Source organism: Lissotriton vulgaris, chromosome 7, assembly GCF_964263255.1.
Source record: "Lissotriton vulgaris chromosome 7, aLisVul1.2, whole genome shotgun sequence".
Lineage (NCBI taxonomy): Eukaryota > Metazoa > Chordata > Amphibia > Caudata > Salamandridae > Lissotriton > Lissotriton vulgaris.
The window spans coordinates 1,287,440,542-1,287,461,083 of NC_141695.1; the positions used below are offsets into that span (position 1 = coordinate 1,287,440,542).

Here is a 20,542-nt window from a genome sequence, read left to right on the forward strand (position 1 = left end):
GAGGGGGTCCGTGAGGTGATTGGATGGTTTCAGGGTGCTGAGCAGTTTGCCAATTTCTTCTTCCGAGTATATGCTGAAGGTTGACCATGTAGCATTGTTTTTTGGTTCAGTGGGTGCTAGGCATTGGGGTTTGGAGTAGAGGCTTGCGTCAATGAGGAGATCGCTTTTTATTTTGTCGGTTTTTTGGATAAAGAAAGCAGCGAAGTCTTCACAGGAGGGTGCCTCACGCCCAGTGTTTAGTGGTTGCGGTTGCTCTTTTGATTGTGACTTGATTAGCTCGAACAGTTTTCTCGGGCGGTTTTTTGCTTGGTCGAGTTGGAGGCTGAAGAAGTCCGATTTTGAGCGTTTTATTTTCCTGAAGTAGGCGTTTCTCTTTTTCTCTTTTAGGTGCATTGCAGAGGGGGCTGATCTCCAGGTCCGTTCTGCCATTCGCATGTCTCGTCTATCTTCGTTGAGACTCCCGTCGTACCATGGTTTGGAGATTTTAGTAGAGACTCTTTTTAGCTGCATAGGTGCGACCTCATTAATTATAGAGGTCATAGCGTTGATATAGTGGTCAGTCAGAGTTTGGACGTCCGTGGCGCCTGTAGGTGGGAGTAAGAGATTGCAACTGTTAGGGGGCAAAGAGCCTGGTTTGAGTTTTTTCAAGTCTCTTTTCCAGACTTTGGGCTTGGAGAGTTGAGCCGGGATGACTTTGACTTTTTCATTGATAAAGAATGTGATAATATAATGATCTGACCAGTCACAGGGTTGGATGGATTCGAGTTGGATAGATTCCTCTTTGGAGATGATCAGGTCGAGGGTAGAGCCTTTCTTGTGGGTTGGGCTGTTGCATATTTGGGTGAGGTTAAGGGCAGCGAGGAAATTTTTAAGACCATTTACCACCGCGTCGTTGCGGTCATTCCAGTGGAGATTGAAGTCACCAAGGTATATTTGGGTGAGCTGCCGTCCGGAATTGGTTGAGATCATATCCATGATTTCTTGGGAAAAGGTGAGATTGTCCCTGGGTGGGTGGTAGATGCTGTGAAGAGAGCATATTGGTTTGCCCTCACTAGTGATGTCGAGGCAGATGTATTCCCAGGATGTAGGGGATGGTAGGGATGTGGAGTTGACTTTCTGAACAGAGAGGTTGTCCCTGTAGATGCATGCGATTCCACCACCTATTTGGCCTTTTCTGTCGAGCCTGATAATGTGATAGTTGGGAGGGACCAGAATGTCCATTATGGGTGTCGAGGATTCAGTTAGCCACGTTTCAGTCAGGACGATAAGATCAAGGTCCTGTGATAAGAGTAGTTCAGCAATGGCGGCGGAATGTTTCGTGGCCGATCTGCAGTTGAGAAGAGTGCATTTGAGGCTGGGTGTGTAGAGGGTGTTAGATGATTCTATGGAGAGAGGGATTTTTCTAAGGTTATCGGGGATAGAGGATCTGCTGTTTAGTGTAGGTGGTCTAAGGGGATTAGGGTGTATTGTGGGAATGTTGCGGTGTGGTGTGGTTGAGTGAGGTTCGGGTGTTGGGTCATAGGAGCGGAGAAGGGCGAGTGTGTCGAGGTCAGAGGAAGAATTGTGGGTGCGGCGAGGGCGGTTGTTGCGATTAAGAACTGGGATTGAGGTCGGATTGGGGTGGGTTAGCTGAGCGTGAGAGTTAGTCGGAGGGGTGGGGGACACGTTGGGCGGGGATGTGTTGATGTGTGAGGGGTTGCGGGGGCGATGCGGGGACGAGGGCAGTTGCTGTGCCTATGAGCCGGGATTGACGCCTGGTGAGGGGCGTGATTAGGGTGGGAGTCAGCCGGCGGAGTAGGGGACAAGTTGGGAGGGGAGGTGGAGGTGGGTGGGGGGTGTATGGGGTGTTTGGAGAGTAGTTCTTTGATGGCGTGTATCTCTTCTTTGATCTGAGTGAGGGTGGCCGTGATGTATTCCATCGAAGGGCAGGTGATGGGGGTGGGGGTGACCGTCAAGGGTGAATGGCTGACCAGGGAATTCGTGTGCAAGTGGGAGAGAGGGATGGTGTTTGAGCAGGTCTGCGTTGTGTTGGTGTGAGGGATGGAGTTAGGGGGGCAAGGGGTTTTGGGCGGTAGGGGTGTGGATGAGGTAGGGAGGAGGTTGGTGTTATGGGTGAGGGCATTGGTGTGGATGAGGGGTGTGGATGAGGTAGCTTCAAATATCTGTAAAGTGCTCTGATGCCTTTGGGTGTAGTTTGTGCTATACAAAATTTGATAAATAAATAAAAGGCACTGGGCCTGATTTACATATCGGTTGAGAGGGTACTCTGCCACAACACCGAAGGCGTTACCTGTCCGCCAATATAGTGGTCCGCCTGCCGCAATTACATGTGAGCGGACCTTAGGGTTTATCACAGCAGAAACTACTCTGTCTCTGCCATGTCTAATCCCCTCCGATGGCTCGGGGGAGTCAGCCTCGTCAGAGAAATGTCTACATGTCCGCTCGCCCCATTTAGATGGATGGACATTTAGTCATTTGTTACTGTTAATTACCGCCAGGTATAACCCAGCGGTAAGGAAGAGTAAAAATATAACGCTCCCTCGCCTTGTTCGAAGCCTCCCATGGCGAGAGTAACTTTACTATTTTCATTTTCAAAAAGAAAATCCCGCTTTGGGATTTTCTTTTTGAAAAGAATACTGTTTGTTAAAGGGCTGCGCCCTTCCGTGATGGGGGTTACTGACAATGCCTTTATTATTGACCGCCACTTAGGTGGTCATTTATACATCTGGAGGGTGGAGTTGTCTCAGCCTGGCGGATGTAAAGTCCTCACAAAGCCAAGGGAGAATACTTTGTCCACCAGAAAATAAACCAGGCCCATTATTTCTTTAGAAAGCTTTTGCTGAAAATATTTTCAAAATACTACCTTGGGAATAAAATTCAAAATGCAGCATATGTTTTTATCTTACATGACAAATATCATGGTACACACATAAACAGTCACAAATGTAGTTTATTGGTCATTTTCTTTACAATGGTACTAGAAGTTGGCTTCATCCTCACCCAGACCCAGACCCTAACCTTTAGAATTAGAATCATGGATAGCATTAGGCCAATGGGTGAGATTAGAGATGGGTAAGCGCAACAGAAGGGTAAGGTTTAGGAGTGAATTTAGGTTCAGTTCAGTTTAGGAATGAGGCTAGTTTTAGAGAAATAATGTTCAAAATATTTATAGGGGGGGATTCCTGCCTGCCAGACTTTCAGGTTATTTCTGTAAAATCATTTGGAATACAATACATCAATAGTGAAGTAATTTACAGTGGTTGTCTTGGAAATCTGCCATTGATACGGCTCTCCTAGATTTAAGTTGTCACCCCTGGGTTGGAGATAGATTTAAGGATAAAGGTAAAGGTTATTGTGGTCACAGTAGCACATTTCAACTTCTTTCTCATTGCATGCTAGCATTATGTGAGATACATGTAAATCACAAGATGTCTGTCACAAAAAGTTATTGGGTGCATTTCTGCATGGGGCTTTATTACATACAACAGAGAACATTTCAGGTCACCAGGCACCTAGCATCTTGGCTTGATTTTGACTAACATCATTATAAAGACTAGAATCTTAACACATTTTAGAAATATGTTTTTAGTGAACAACTCCCCTTGCACATTTCCAACTGAAATCATTGAAATGTAATTCATGTACTAAAAAAAAGGTATAAATAATTGGTTTGTGTGACTCTGTTTCTCTAATACTACTGACTGCATAAATTATTCCCATTTATATTAACTTTATGTGAATTCAGGCCATATGTATATCCTGAAAACTGGAAATGGACATTGAGCTAATGACCCAAAGCCCTGCACCCCTGCACTAAGCTATCTGGTCTGCAGTCTATCATACTTGGCTCCCTTGACTAATTTATCTATATATTCATTTTTACATATGGTGTAGCGGCACTGTCTTACCAGCCCCATGTTGATAAAACAATTCATAAATAACAAAATTAAATATACAAAGATAGAAGAACTTGATCAGCCCTCTTCGGCATTTATATGGTCAACTGTCATTCAAGCTTGCTTCAGTACACTGCTTCATACACGATGGGGCTGAGTCAGCCCACTTAAGCTACTGGCTCTATTGCAATCGCAACATTTTGCCTAAGCAAATGTACACATCACCTAAAAGGAAATGTGGTTCTGTGCCACGGTTGTGTGTGTGTGTGTGTGTGTGTGTGTGTATATATATATATATATATATATATATATATATATATATATATATATATATATATATATATATATATATATATACACACACACACACACATACATACATAGATATATATATATATATGTGTGTGTGTGTGTGTGTACAATTTCTTCATAATTATTTTGCTGGATGTGTATTAAAGCTAAAAACAGCTTTAAGTACAATTTTCTTCTAGAAAGCACATGTACTGTCCCATTAAAGCTATGCAGCATGGTTAATTGTTCTTAAATTAAAAAATTGCTTGCAAGCACAATTTCACCACACCTAAGTGACCGCATGTTTTCTTTATTCTTTTTATTTTTGTGGTTTATGCTTTCAATAAAAATAATGGAAAAGTAACCATTGCATCAGCTTACTCAGGTCAAACCTATTGTCTCTGTTAACACTTGTTCTTTATTCAAATATTCACGTTACTTCTTAATCAATATAATATTTCCTTCTTTACGTTATCCTTCTTTACAGTTTCAGCTGTTTGAACAGTTATGTTCTCATTTTTTTTTTGCTGCTGGTGCGGTTTTTATAGCGGTACAGTCCATATGGCAGTATGCATTTTTTGATGCTGATTAAAACCGCTTCTCCAAATGAACTCTTTATTACAATAAGTACACTTATATGGTTTCTCGCCAGTATGCTTTCTCATGTGAACATGGAGATTGTATTTCCGACTGAAACTTTTGGAACATAAAGTACATGAATATGTCCTTTCCCCTGAATGTGTTTTATGGTGTGCAATAAGATGGCTCTTCTCAAAGAAACTTTTCTCACATTCAGTACATGCATGTAGCCTCTCTCGTGAATGTGTTTTAGCATGTCCACCTAGTTCATCCATCGTACCGCCTCTTTCTTCACATTCCGTAAATGTGTAAATAGTCTGGTGTGAATTTTGCTTTGGGAGGTAACTGGAAAACTGTGAAATCCTCAGGTTACTCTCACATTTATGATATGAACTCAGAAGGTCTGGCCTAGTAAAACTATTTTCATGCCGAGTAGTTTTCTCTCCTCTCAGTGACCACCCTTCAATTCTAAAGTCTGTTTCCATGTCAGAGTTCTGGGTATCTTTAGAGCGTTTTTTTCCAAACAATGTTGAACGTGGACTTTTTTCAGAATAACATAATGAATCGCCTTCTTCTTTTGCTCTGCCCATGCTTTCATTACCTGCAGAATTCAAATGAAAGTCTATCCTTAGCTTTCTACATGCAGGGCAGAGTAGACATTGGTTACATTTTGATCAAAACCTTAAATCTGAATCAAGATGATGTATAAATATGATAATACCAACTTTAAGACAATCGGAACTAAAGAAACTATACATGCATAAATACCAAGGTATATTTTAACTATGACCTTTGGACTCAGTAACATTGCATTGCTAACTGCATCTACTAGAATGGCCACCTGGTGCATTCTGACTTTTGAAATGTCGTACACATTACAAATATTCAAAATTGAAAAAAATTAAAACCAAAACTAACCACTCTTCAGTTTACAAATTACGGACCAATCATTAATCTACAATTTGTGGAAAAAATTCTGCAACAATTAAGAGCTCGAAAAACACACTGAATCTTTGCATTCATTCCACACCTACTAGCTGGGATCATGTTTGCCATGATTCACATCTGTGGGGAAAAAAATGAGGTAGCCAAAATGCATCAAAACGTATTATTAAATTGCTCAAGCTCTCGGTTATGTTTTCTAACATAGATCACCCAACTTCTCCAGACATTCTACTCTGCCTTTTTGCTGATACTTTTTCAAGTATGATAAAGATTGTCAGGCTTCTTCCTTTGTTTTTGTCTCTGCGATTTGGAGCTTTTTTTTGACAAAGGTTTGTCATGCGTAGGAAAATTCCAGGCCAAAAATGCCTTTTCAAATAGAAAAGGATTTTCATTTTAAGAGAGACCCTTTTGTGGGGTACGATTTCAGTAATCAGTATATATTTGTATTTTTTTTTATTACTAATCATTTTATTATTGAGAGTACAAGCAGTAAAAATAAAAAGTTTACAGCAGTTAAATAAACCAGGGAAACATATTGATTATACAAATCATAACCAAATCACAGTATTCAATTAAATAATTGAATTGAAAATAATCAGCATATGTAAAATAAGCAAGAAGCTCTAGTTTACCACTAAGAAATCACTCAAATCCCCCCAAATATGATAAAAAGTCGCCATAGATCCTCTAACCTTCGCTATCTGGCATTTCATTGCGTATGCCTCTATTAACTCTTAGGAAGGGCATAAAAGACGCAGTCAATATTCCCTATATCTAACAGCATAATTTTTTAATTAATTATCACTCCACAAGGTAGTACAAAAAATAGGAAACAACCTTTACAACGCAACTTTTACAACGCACTACCATTACAACAAAACTTTTACAACGCAACATCCAATACAATGCATGCCATTACAACGCAACCATTACAATGCATGACACTACAACGCTTACCACTACAACGCATGTCATTACAACGCAGTCATTACAACGCATACCATTACAACGCATAGCATTACAACGCATAGCATTACAACGCATAGTACCCTGACACTATCCAACACTTACCCTACTATTGCACCCCCTGGAGTTAGAATAGTAATTTTTACCCCTACACTATCCAACACTTACCCTACTGTTGCACCGCCCTGAAGTTAGAATAGTAATTTTTACCCCTACACTATCCAATACATACCTTACCTTAGTGAAGTAGTGTGGCTCACTGGTTAGAGGCGGCAGACCCGAGAGCAGAGGACGGCCCGGGACCAGGGTTCGAATCCCGGCGCGGCAGGTTTCTGGACCAGGGTCAGCGGACTCGATAATTCTCTCGCCTCGGTGCCCACTCTGATCAGCGATCACACTCGGCAACTCTGGGCATTAGCTTGCCTCATCTTCACTAACGGCCCCACCAGACCGCCGGGGATGCCTGGTCTCACCCTGGAGATACCCATTGAGGGACCATCTCTCAGGGAAGCCAGGAAGGGTTTCGCAGCGGTCGAAGCGCCTTGGGACCCTACGGGTAAGTAGTGCGCTATATAAATGCCTATACATACATACATGCAATGTAATGTTATCCGTTGTAATGGTATGCGTAGTAAAGGTAGTATGCGTTGTAATGGAATGCGTTGCAAAGGTAGTTTTTAAAAATGCGTTGTAATGGAATGCGTTGTAATGGATGTTGCGTTGTAAAAAATGCGTTGTAAAGGTATGCGTTGTAAAAGTATGCGTTGTAACGTCATACATCCACAAAATATATTTGCCACCGTACAGAGGACCATAATGATGCAAGTTTGGGATATGTAACAAACATATGAACATTATCAGCCACTCCACCTGCGCAATGTGGGCAGCTGCGCGGTCTCTTGTACCATCTGCTCACTTTGGAATGGCTGATATAAAAATCGAATAGTGTACAATAATCATGACTTCCCAGTCTAGTAGGAGTAATAATCTTGCAGAATTGTGCAATAATATAGGTGAGTTTTTGCTCCGTGACCTCCTTGCCTGTGCTACGAGTCTATTTAACAGCCCATATTCCAAGTCATTAGAACGAGAATTGATAAGACAGAAAATCCGAAATACTATATTGATGTTTGACAAATATCAAGCGTTCAATGTAGGGCTTGGCCAACAGTAATAAGATACTAATATCGCTGCTTGATAGGAAACTCCGGATCTTTAAGTAAATAAATCCTTACGGAGAAGGCGCACAACAAGATAGCTGCGCTGTAGTGCAGCTCCGCCGGTCGTCCATAATCCTGCTAAAAACCCAACATCCAACGTTTAAATTCAGAGGGCAATGTGCCTGTAACATTGTGGAGGAGTCAAGAGTGGCAGACATTCCGCCAAGAATCCTGTATTCGTAAATCGCCGCCGCAGTCTCTAGGACATGGAGGATGTGTGAAACGGTGCGGGCCCCATCTGTGAACTGGTGGAGAGAGAATGCTGATGAGGCGCTGTGCGTTGCCTGTGTGTGTGACCCGCATCCGATCCGGTGCCCAGCAGGTGCTGCTGTCGACTGTGGGGGGGTGCTGTGATGGCGGAGTTAGTGGCCCCTGCTCCAGTCACCTTGAAGCGCAGTGGATTAGACGAGGGGTGCTCTGTGACGGCTGCAGGGCCTGGAGTGATCCTTGACTGGCAATTGGAGGCCTGCCGTAGACGGGAGGGGGAGGAGTTCAACTGGTGGTACCCCGTTTGGAAAGCTCGGCTTCCCTATTCCGGCAAATAAAGTACAGTAAGGTGCCTGATTTACTGCGCCACACCGCGTTTGTGCTCCGCACCCTGATGCGTTGTCAATAGGAGTGCATTGTACTTAAGCCCCCGTGTAATGCTGCAACTGGGAGGCCCCCCCGGCTGAGAGATTGAGCTAACCATAAAACATTTAGTGGCTAGGGGGGCCCACCTGTAGACGACAGCAGTCTGTTACTCAAGGCTCACACCTCTGAAGCTACCCCTGGGGATTCCCGTTGTTTCCTGGGGCGGGTCCCAGAGCGGATGTGGGACTTATTGCACAGCGCAGATTACTCCGATCTTGTGGATAATGCTGTGAATGACCGGATCGAATAGCAGTGGCGAGTGGACCTTACATTGTTGGCCCTGACAGCATGCGGAGGCCTGCAACGCCCTGCCCCCCAGCCAGCCCATGCTGAGAAAATAAACGCCGGCTGGTGGGGTCGGCGTGGGTGAAACTTGCCTGCTCCTGATTCGGAGCGTGCCAGTGCTCGAGGAAGTGGGTGAATAACTGCTCCGCCACTTAATGTGACGTATTGAATTGGAAGGCACGGGGACGTCCTGCGGTGCTGGTGGCTGGCCTGTTGTGTGCGTCAAGACCCCCCCTGCTGTGTGTGAAGGCCCTGTCATCTAATAGTGTTGTGAGATATATGGTTGGGCCTAGGGGGCGTGATTTACGAACATAGGTGTGACTGTTACGGGGGGATGGGGAAATCAGACAAGAATCAACCCTGTCTCACCTTTGAGCTGTGGAAGCCTGGCAAATCGCAGCAGAGGGCTACCTTGGACTTTGAGCTCGATAACCCCTCTGAGGGCCCATCATCACTTGAAGCCACACTCCTCGCTTTGCAGAGCAGCCTGCAATCCATAGATGGAAAAAAGTATTCTCTTAATCTCAGAATAGATCATAAGCATGCCGCTAGATTGGGAGAGGCTGAATAGTGCATCTGACGCAGAGGATACTCTACAAAAAGTTGCATCCAAAACCCTCAACATGGAAAAGGTGCTTGCAGTCAACCAGGTGAAAAATCAAGATCTGGAGGCCAGGTCTCGAAGCAATAACCTAGGGATTACTGGCCTGCCGGGGTCGACCAACACCGGGAAATTGGAGTCCTATGTCGAGGAAATGCTCCGTGACATCTTTGGACCAGAGAACCTGTCTGCGATGCTGAGCTTTGAGAGAGCTCATCGTTCGCTGGCGGGCTTGCCCACTCCTGGGAGGCTCCCCAGAACTGATTATAGCCCACCTTCTGAATTACAGGGACTGTGACTCAGTCCTGCGAATGTCTCATGAGAGGGGCACCATATCTTTTCAAGGAAATCACTTTGCTTTCTACCCGGATTTCACTGCCTCGGTACAAGCGGCAAGGAGGGAATTCCAGGGTGGCGCCAGCGGGTGCACAACGGAATGGCTGCACTCTAGTGCAGCTCCGCTGGCCAGGAGCAATTATCCTACATCCCCAGGAGTTCAGCTGCCTAGTACGGCGTGAAAACTACAGAATATTGCATCGGAACACCGGCGATATCCGATGGTAGCGGCGGAGTGACACAGGAATCAAGGAAATCAGCGTTAACTCGAAGTAAAAAGATGAACTGCTGGAGCACAGAGAGGACACAAAATGGCGGTGTACTGAAATGTACTGCGTACTTAACAGAAAGCAACGAGGCTGAAGGTAAGCCTGTGACTGTGCACCTGCCCGCTATTGGAAACTGCTCCTTTGCTGCTTCGAGCGCCATACAGACTGTTGCTAATTTGTGCCCCGGGCCTGATGACGCTATTGTGGCTGTCCTCTGGTAGGCCGCGCGGCGTGTAGCAGGGTCCGGATATACGGAGGCTGGGGGGCCGCTGAGCGGAGACCCGCACTGCTAAAGTGTACGAAGACAAATGCAAAAAGAAGGTGCCTGACCTGCTAGATTGAACCTCACTTCGCCCTGGAAAGCGTGCTGGGCTAACGACTCGTTGTCAAATACCTTGTAATAAAGTGAGCCTGACAACGGACTGATGCGCCCCAGACGTCTACTATAAGATAAGAAAACACAATAACACTTGATAACTGGGTGAGGCATGGGCCAGCTTCTAGTCTCTTGTAATACACTGGGGGAAGAACTCGAATATATATATATATATATATATATATATATATATATATATATATATATATATATATATATATATATATATATATATATATATATATATATATATATATATATATATATATATATATATATATATATATATATATATATATATATATATATATATATATATATATATATATATATATATATATATATATATATATATATATATATATATATACCAATCTCTGGCTGGTACGGTCACAGGCACCTATGGATCCAACCGATATGTGAGCCTAGAGACTGGGCGCATTTGAACATTACTCCTAGTGCTGCTGATTGTAGTTGGTCATACCTATGCTACTTTAAGTTATCAGGGTTATCTGGTGCACAAGTAGGTGGCGTAGTAGTAACGTGACAGCAAACGGCTCTTAAGACCCATGTACTTTGTCTGACAACAACTACTTGCAGGTAATCTAATCGCAACTTAACCCTCAACATAAGTGACACCCGACCCAGCAACAACCAATAAACCTTACACGCTGCAAAATTGGGTACGTGTCCAAATACAGCATTTCAAACGACATACATCTAAATAGCTGTGGCAGGATTCTGAATTGTGCTCACCGATAGACCATAACAGATCTGCGCTGTATGTCAAAGGAAGTGGGGACGGGCGACAACATAGCACTGAACACTGCTCATTACTGTTCACTTACTGTACCGTGTCCCTACCATGGGCAAACCGGATAAACAGCAGCCTAAATTGTCCTTTAATACACACCGAATGCCTGCACCACATCGGCGCATTCAGATACGGAATTAGACGGGCTACAAGCCATACAACAAAGCCTGCAAGCTATAGATAGCAAAATTTATACCCTCATGTTGGAAGTTGACAATATGGTGGCAAAAATCGACAAGCAAGGTGAACGTCTGGATGACGCAGAACTACAAATTTCAGCAGTAGAAGATGAATCTAGCATCACAACTCATAAACGTCTGGAGATGGAAAAAGAGCTAGAAATCATCAAAAATAAAAATGTAGATTTGGAAGAGCGCTCAAGGCATAATAACGTTCGTATAACAGGTATCCCGGAAAGTACCAACACTGGAAGAATGTAAACTTTCGTTGAGGGCATGTTACGAGACATTTTTGGCGCGGAAGCTTTTTCCTCAGTGCTCTTTGTCGAGCGAGCGCATAGGTCGTTGGCACCCAAAACCATCCCAGATGCCTTACCAAGAACAATAATTGCACAGGTGCTTAATTACAGATACAGAGACACGATATTGCGCCTGGCGAGAGAAAAGCAGCAGATTAACTATCACAGTAATAATATATCATTTTACCCAGACTTCACAATATCTGTACAAACAGCACGTAAAGACTTTGCGCCTATGAAAAAGAAACTACGTGATATGGGCATTGAATATGCAATGCTATATCCAGCGAGATTGTGAGTATCACATGATGGCTGTGTTAAAATATTGCTCACACCCAAGGCAGCACAGGAATTTGTCAAGCAAATTGCTACAAAATGTAAAACACAGGACCGTCTCACCAGTGCCCAGGACTCTGATTGAGCAGACAAAGTAATATGGTAGAGTGATTACGGTGTATTGTGTCCAATGCTAGATATGTAAGGTATAGTCCATGCCTCATTGAGTAAGAATATGGAATTATCTGATTCATTTATTACTTTGTCGGTAGCAAGAAGTAAGCTGTAACTTGCATTAAGTTGACATTATGGAGACATGATTATATTAACCTAGTTCACAACATGCTTATACTCCACTTATGTAGTAATGCCATTTTTCTAAACTACTGTCTACTGCCATATGTTAGCCTGATGTCATTTGGAACTAAGGTAATTGCTGTTGGTCTATAGCACTTGCTTAAAACAGGTAGATAGTGTCTAACCCTAAAATAGTCCACTCTGTATGACACTGCCTCAGAGACTCTAAAGTGTAACTACAGATAAGTTATAGAATTTTGGTTTTCACATCCATTTATTGTTGATATCAAAGCTGTTTATCAATAAGTAATGCCTGGTCACATCTGCCATCGGGATGAGACTGCGAGCACCTAGCCCCCCCCCCCTCCCCCTCCCCCCTGTGGGTAGACCCTGCACCAGTTGTCAAAATCGATGTTGTATGGGACATGTCTTTGGCATGATTGGGATGCTAAAGTGGGAGGGGGAATATGGGAACTGTATTTTACATTTTATTTCAGGACATTTCATAAACGATACATTGTTAATACAGACTGCATATATAACTATGCACGAACACGACAGCCTAATGTAGTTTACAAGAAATGTGCACAGTACTAGAAGATACACAGATTGCCAACTATTAATCCTCACGGGTTGAAATGTGTAGTAAGCTAACACCTTTATTAGCTTGGAATGTCTGGGGCCTGAATAAATCCCCCAAAATACGCCAGGTCTTTGCATATCTGGATAGACATCATATAGATATATCTCTGCTCCAAGAAACACATCGGGCATAAACGGACAAGAGTGTGCTTGGTAAAAGATGGGCTGAAACTATCATTACTTCATCATACTTGACATATTCTAGAGGTGTTATAATTCTAGTGAAGAAGGGTGTGCCATATATTGTAAACCACACACTAGCAGACGAAGCTGGTCGCTATATCATTGTTAGTGGACAGATATGAGGTCATCAGCTTAGACCAGTAAATAGATACAGGCCAAATCCACAGCGCATAACATACATACCCTTTTTGCTCTCTCTCACCAATGAAACCCAGAACTCCCAGCAGCAGCAATCTTACTAGACGCCGCTAAGGCGTTTGATTCAGTTGAATGGATTTATCTTTTTGCTGTATTGCAGAATATGGGCCTGCCCCCGATTCTATTACAATGGATCAGAATATTATATGAAAAACCTGTGACTCGAATAAACGTCAATAAATATGTATAAAACACAATAAGCATCACACGAGGAATGAGACTGGGATGCCCCCATTCACCCCTATTGCGCTAGAACCATTAGCATGTAAGATCAGACAACAACATCACAAAGCCACAGCCCTGTCATTTCTACAGTGCCCCACAAACATTTTCTTATACGCGGACAATATGGTTCTATATGTCTTTGAACCAAAACAAAATGTATCTCCCCTACTGCGAGAATACATCAAATTCGGTGGCCACTCGGGTCTCCAAATAAACTGGAGTAAGTCTACCATTATCCCCTTAACTGTTATTACTACAACACATCCAGCAGACTTCCCTTTGGAATGGCAGCTAGAGCCTGTCAAATACCTTCGTATTTGGTATCACAGGGATCCTGCTCTAGTTATCCGTGATAATTATGGAACTGCAGTTAATAAACTTGAAGATAAAATAGAACGCTGAATACACTTACCACTCTCCTTGGCAGATAGAACAGCCATAGTTAAAATGGTCATACTTCCCAAATTCCTGTATCTGTTTACTAACATCCACATTACCCCCCCAAATCGGTATGTCAAAGCTTGAAAGCATCCTTGACTCGTCTAACCTGGGCTGGTAAGCAGGCAAGAGTTGAGCTACATGCGCCAACTCTACCATATGCTAAGGGAGGTTTTAAAGTGCCTGACTTTCTACTCTACTACCTGTGTGCCCAAGCGCAATATGAGCACTACTGGTACCACTCAGTTCGATATCTGCCTCATATGGCGGTAGAAGATGGGGATGCTCACCCAATCGCACTTCAACATATCCTACCTCATCCTCGCACGCATGTTTCGAGACATGAAATTAATACCATTCAAACTACGAACCAGGCATGACAGAGAATGGGGAAACTAGCACACAAGCTGCCACTATATGCACCAGCATTGCCATTACCACAGCATCCCGCCACCTCAGTAACTCAAGAAAAAGTGTGAATGACACTGCTGCAGGAAGTCGGGAAAGATGTAATGGGTGGTTTATACAACAACTGCAATTTTATAGAACCGGGGGACTTGGGTTACATTAATAATCAAACGCTCCATTTTAAATTCATCTACCGTAGATTGAGAGGCCCCATCAGGGATTTTTACCTGACTTTTCCAGCAGAACCGCCAACTCTCAACCCGTTACAAATGATTATCACTAGTTCACATAACATACACCTTATGACCAAACTATACGTGCTCCTACAGTCTGACACAGAGGGTACTACACAAAAGGCGCATGAGAGATGGTCGAAGGTTTTGGATATACCACTCGCAGATGAGGAATGAGATGCATGCTGTGCTCTAACTGATATGCTCACTCCGAAGGGCAACTTGCGCATCATACATTATAAATATCTACATACATACCTATATCTACAGACCTTGCTGTTTGGAATGCGGCGGGCATTCATACGCTGGGCAACCTCTACCAGAACTGCACACTTATGACGTATAGCGATCTGACAAAGGAAGAAGGAATGCCTCTACACTTCCTTATGCACACCTTGTGGGTTAGTCTGTTGCGGCACAGGTGGGGGGACATAATGCAAGAATTGCAGACTCATTTAGTGCTCTAATATATATATGACACGGAAGAAGGCCGACATCTCACTCGCTGGGTTGCAGACGAGTTCTACCTGCACACAGCATCGGACCGCACCCCTTTACACACAAAATGGGAGACTAATTGGGCTGCCCTAGTTGTGCCCACTAGGATACTGGTTACATACATATGATATGGTCATGTCCTAAACTACAGCAATATTGGGAGGGGGTGACACAACATCTATCCGACTGCACAGAAAGACAACTCTCGAAACACATGGGAATCATGCATACTGGGGATATTCATTGCGATATAAAAAACACAGAGCCACAAATCAATTCCTAGAGCTTGGCCTTGTAGTGGTCAAATGTCTCATTACAAGATGCTGGAAATCCAGCGATCCACCATCCATACTGGCCTGGTCTCACTCTATTCACAATTGGGCTAAAGCAGAGGGGATGTCCCTTCAAAGCGAGGATACCCTTGGACTATATAAAGTCCCTATATCAGACAGTTGGAAATCGTTCCTTATAGCTCTTCAACTGATTATACACCCAGTCTTAGAAACTGATGTCCCTTTGAATGGGGAACCGACGTTTAGGTAAGAGTGGTGGCCCAGTATTCACCCTTATTGGGCAAGCTGTTTGCTTTTATCCATGTAGCGTCACATAAATATGAGAATGGGGTGTATGAGGAAATAACGGTCTTACAGCCTATTAGATGCATTCACTGATCGTCTTGGGTAGGACGCTTTGAGGATTAATATGCCTGAAGGTACTTTGTTTTGTTGTTCAAATGTTCATCTATCTCCTAAAATTGTTTGATGTCACCAATTGTCATATTTTGTCCTCACAGGACTGTCTGGTCTATTATGCAATGTGGAATTTACACACACGCTGGTAATCAAGAGGACAATGTATGTCAATTCCCAGCGCAACTGATTTCCTTTAGTTTCATTGAAACATATGGGACTGCTGATGCGTATCAGGAATACAAACATAGGCTGTTCAAGTTAACATAATTGTATACTGAGTTACTGTACGAGTGCTTTAATGAATCAAGCTATTGGTAAATTTCCAATGCGTTAATTACAGTAGCAGTGTACTTTGGCAACCCTCTGTTAATACCATACTCATGTATGTGCTGAATTTATGGATCTTTCTTCTTACAAAAATCGATAAACAGATCAAACAAAAGGAGTAGTTTATGTCCTGTAACTCCAGTTCTGTAGTAGGGGTATCTCTGTTATAGTCATAATCTAGTGAATAGTCCCGCCCATGTGCGTGGACCCCGGAGTAATCAAAAATAATCTCTTAAAGTGTCGAAAAAATGCAGAACTGCACAGACACTTAAGAGAGAATTTAAAGACATGTAATGCAGCCTATAAACAGGCTACACTATCCAGTACTTCAACTAGAAAGTCCACCAAAAATCCACAAACAGCAAAGCCTGTCCAGATTTCCCTTGCCTTCAGCAAAAACCCTCTGGAATGATAGAGAGGAAGACATGGACAGACAAGCCCCATAGGCTGCCATTATGTGGCTCAAAACAGGATACTGTGCCTTTAAGAGAACTTTCCAGAACTTCACAGTATCCCAGAATGCACTGCAGGTTCCCTTTTACTTTCAGTTCTTTTTGAAGGCGTAACACGCCAGACCTGTAGCATTCCGTACATGAATATCTCTCCACCGGGGAGGAGGGCGGGCGCTTATGACTATAACAGAGATACCCCTACTACAGAACTGGAGTTACAGGACAGAAACTACTCCTTCTGTAGGAGGGGATCTCTGTGTATAGTCATAATCTAGTGAATAGAATGGCAAGCCCATCCCCACACCAAAGCGGCGGTGGAGAAAAGAAATCAACACCACTATTGTGCGAATAAATTCCGCAGCGAAGCCTGTCCAACCTGAGCATCTGCCCTGGCATCAGTGTCCAGACAGTAATGCTTAGCAAAGGTATGAACCGACTTTCAAGTGGCGGCCTTGCAAATTTCTGCAATCGGCACATTACGGAGCAAGGCTGTCGTGGCAGCTTTGCCCCTGGTGGAATGAGCCTTAGGCTTACCTCCTAAGGTCTTATTAGCTTTCTGGTAACACAGTTGAATGCAGGACATAATCCACCTAGAGATGGACTGCTTAGAGGTCGCAAGACCCGTCCTGACCGATCCATAATTGATAAACAATTGGTCTGACCTACGAATACCTTTGGTCTTATCCAGATAAAATTTCAACACCCTCCTAACATCCAGGGAATGTAAGGACCTTTCCGCTGGAGACGAAGGGTTCTGAAAAAACGTAGGCAAAGTTATAGTCTGGTTGACATGAAAATCAGAAATAACCTTGGGAAGAAATTTAGGGTGAGTACACATAACAACCGTAGCAGCATGAAATACAGTATAAGGTTCTTGGCAACACAACGCCTGAATTTCACTCACCCTGCGGGCCGATGTAATGGCCACGAGGAACGCCGCCTTCCAGGACAGGTGCTGCAACGAAGCCTTATGAATGGGTTCAAAAGGCTCCTTAATCAATCTGGACAGCACCACATTCAATTCCCATGAAGGCGAAGGAAGCCTGACAGGAGGGAACACTTTCTTCAAGCCTTCCAAAAAGTCTTTGATCACAGGGATCTGGAAGAAGGAAGTCTGTGAAGGGCTTTTCCTGTAGGCAGTCAATGCAGCGAGATGAACCTTAATGGAATGAACATTAAGGCCAGACCGTGCCAAATGTAGAAGATAAGGAAGGATGACATCTTCCTTGCACGTCGTAGGGTCAAAGTTCTTGGACATACACCAGACACAAAACCTCTTCTACTTGTAAGCATAAGATGTCCGGGTGGAAGGTCGCTTAGACTCCTTTAGTATGTCCATGCAATCTTCGGGCAGATTCAAATGGCCATATTGCACTATCTCAGGAGCCATGCCGCCAAACTCAAGGACGAGAGGTTGGGGTGCAGCATCTCCCCCCCGAACTTCGTGAGAAGGTCCGGCCTGCACGGCAGCCGTATGTGCGGAAGGAGAAACCGGTGTAGAAGGTCCGTGAACCACTACTGCCTGGGCCATTCCAGGGCAATCAGGATCATCCGTGCCCTGGACTGGGACAGCTTGATGAGCACCGCTGGAATCAGGGGAATGGGCGGAAAAGCGTAAACAAAGCTGTTCAACCAGTTGATCCAGAGTGCATTCCCCAGCGTCCCTTGCTGGTAGTACCTGGAGGCGAAGTCTCGGCATTTGCTGTTTTCGGCGGTGGCGAACAGATCTATGTCTGGAGTCCCCCACCTTTCGAAGACTTCTCCTAGTACATCATCGTTTTTGACCCATTCGTGGTTTTCCTGAATCAGTCTGCTCAGTGCGTCTGCCTGAACATTCTGCTCACCTGGTAGATGGGTAGCCGTTATCGTCAATCCTCTGACCAGAAGCCAGTGCCAGATCATCTGCACCTCCGAGACAGGGTGCGCGATCTCGACCCCCCCCGCTTGTTGAGGTAATACATTGTGGTCGTATTATCCGTCTGTACAAGCAGCGAGTCGGTCTGGAAGGACGGATGAAAGGCCTTCAGTGCCAAGTGAACAGCTCTGAGTTCCAGGAAATTGATGTGATACGTGGACTCCATCGGAGACCACGTTCCTTGAATCTGTAAGTCTCCCGAATGCGCTCCCCAATCGTGGAGAGAAGCATCCGTCACGATAGTTTGAGTAGGAATGTCCTTGTGGAAGGGAACCCCTCTGAGGAGATTCTCCGCTGAACACCACCACTTCAGAGACTGAAGAGCATGCAGAGACAGTCGTATCTTGTCGTCCCAAGATCCTTTCCTCTGGTCCCATTGGTCCTCCAAGCACTCCTGCAGAGGTCTCATGTGTAGTCTGGCATGAGGAGTGAGGAAGATACAAGAGGCCATCGACCCCAGTGGAGAAGACACCGTCCTCACTGTTGTAGATGGAGCGGTCATAAGAGCCTGAGCCTTCCGAAGGATCGATTGCCGTCGCTCCTCCGAAGGAGACACGCTTGCTGACAGCGTATTGATGGTGGCTCCCAAGTACTGAATGCACTGGACCGGGATCGGGACAGACTTGGTCATGTTGATGTGCAACCCCAACTTGTTCAAGAGAACGCACGTCTTCTGGAAGTGTGCTTGAGCTTCCGAGAAGGAGGAGGCCTTGATCAACCAATCGTCCAGGTACGGGTAGACAAACACCATGTTCTTCCTGAGGTGTGCCGCTACCACTGCCATGCACTTCAAGAATGTTCTGGGCGCAGATTTCAGCCCGATTGGCAGCACTGTGTACTGATAATGGTTGGTGCCGACTTGAAATCGCAGAAACTTCCTGTGTTTGTACGCGATGGGCACGTGGAAGTACGCATCCTGTAGGTCTATGGCACAAAGCCAGTCCCCCTATTGCAACGGAGGAAAATCTGATGCAACGACAGCATGCAAAACTTTTCTCTGCGAATCCACTTGTTTGCCTGCCGCAAGTCCAGAATGGGCCTGAACTCGTTCTTGTCCTTCTTGCGAACCAGGAAGAACCGGGAGTACAGACCTCTTCCTCTTTGAGACAGAGGTACGTCTTCTATCGCCCTTTTCCTTAACAGGATATCGGCCTCTGCCTGGAGCTCGCGCAGTTGATACTGCGAGCTGACCGGAGGGATCGCTGGAGGAGGGCTGATGAACCGAAGACTGTATCCATTGCAAACAATATTCAGCACCCACTTGTCCTGAGTAATTTTTCTCCACTCTGCCAGAAAAAATTGAACGCTTCCCCCCACCGGAGCGGGTAACGGATGAAGGAGAAGTAACCGCTCAGGGTCGAGACCCGGCTGGGCCCTTGTTCGCGGTAGAGGACTGCTGTCCCCCTCTACACTTCTGTCGCTTCTGGAAGGGTCTCCGGAACTGCTTCTGTTGTTGCTGCTGCTGTCCCGAAGACTGCCCCCGTCCTCTTCCCTGTCCGCCGTAGCGTCTCTGGAAAGGCCTGAAGGATTTCTTCTCTTTGGGCTTCTCCAAGCCCACAGCCGTAAGGGTCTCCGCCTCCGCCTTCATGCGGGCCATCTCATCATCTGCGTGTTTTCCGAACAAAGTATCCCCGGAAAAAGGCAGGTTGGCCACCCCCTGCTGGGCCTCCGGCTTGAGTGACGTGAGCCGGAGCCAGGCATGTCGTCGCTGATTGATTCCATGGCAGTAACCATGGGCAGCCAATAACATCCGCTGCTGCGCTGATGACCTGATTGGACACCAGCATTCCTTCCTTGAGGATCTCCTGGAAGTCCTCCCTCTTGTCTCTCGGTAGCAGTTCCATGAACTGTTGCAGGGAGTCCCACAGAGCCCGGTCATAAAGTCCCAGCAGAGCTGTATCACTGGACACCTTCATGGCTGTGGACGCGGTCCCACACGCCTTCCGTCCAGCTGAGTCGATCCATCGACTCTTCTTATCTGGAGGCACGGTGGAGGACGGGGAGGTAGAGTGTAGCTTTCTGGCCGCCGTCACTATCACAGAATCCGGTACCAGATCAACTCTCAGAAA

The 20,542-nt window shown here is 44.9% G+C and overlaps 1 protein-coding gene across 4 annotated transcripts in view; it reads right to left on the minus strand.

The window, feature by feature from the left end:
* Positions 1 to 20,542, minus strand: part of LOC147703427 (uncharacterized) — a 176,392-nt gene that overhangs the window by 48,599 nt on the left and 107,251 nt on the right. Inside the window, exon 10 of one of the 4 annotated variants that reach the window (XM_086931866.1) lies at positions 4,469 to 5,367. The exons of the other annotated variants lie outside the window; for them this stretch is intronic. Coding sequence (XP_086787992.1) covers positions 4,730 to 5,367 — 638 coding nt within the window. The 3' untranslated portion in view covers positions 4,469 to 4,729. Of the gene's footprint in view, positions 1 to 4,468; positions 5,368 to 20,542 lie in introns of those variants that run through there. 4 annotated transcript variants of the gene reach the window in all.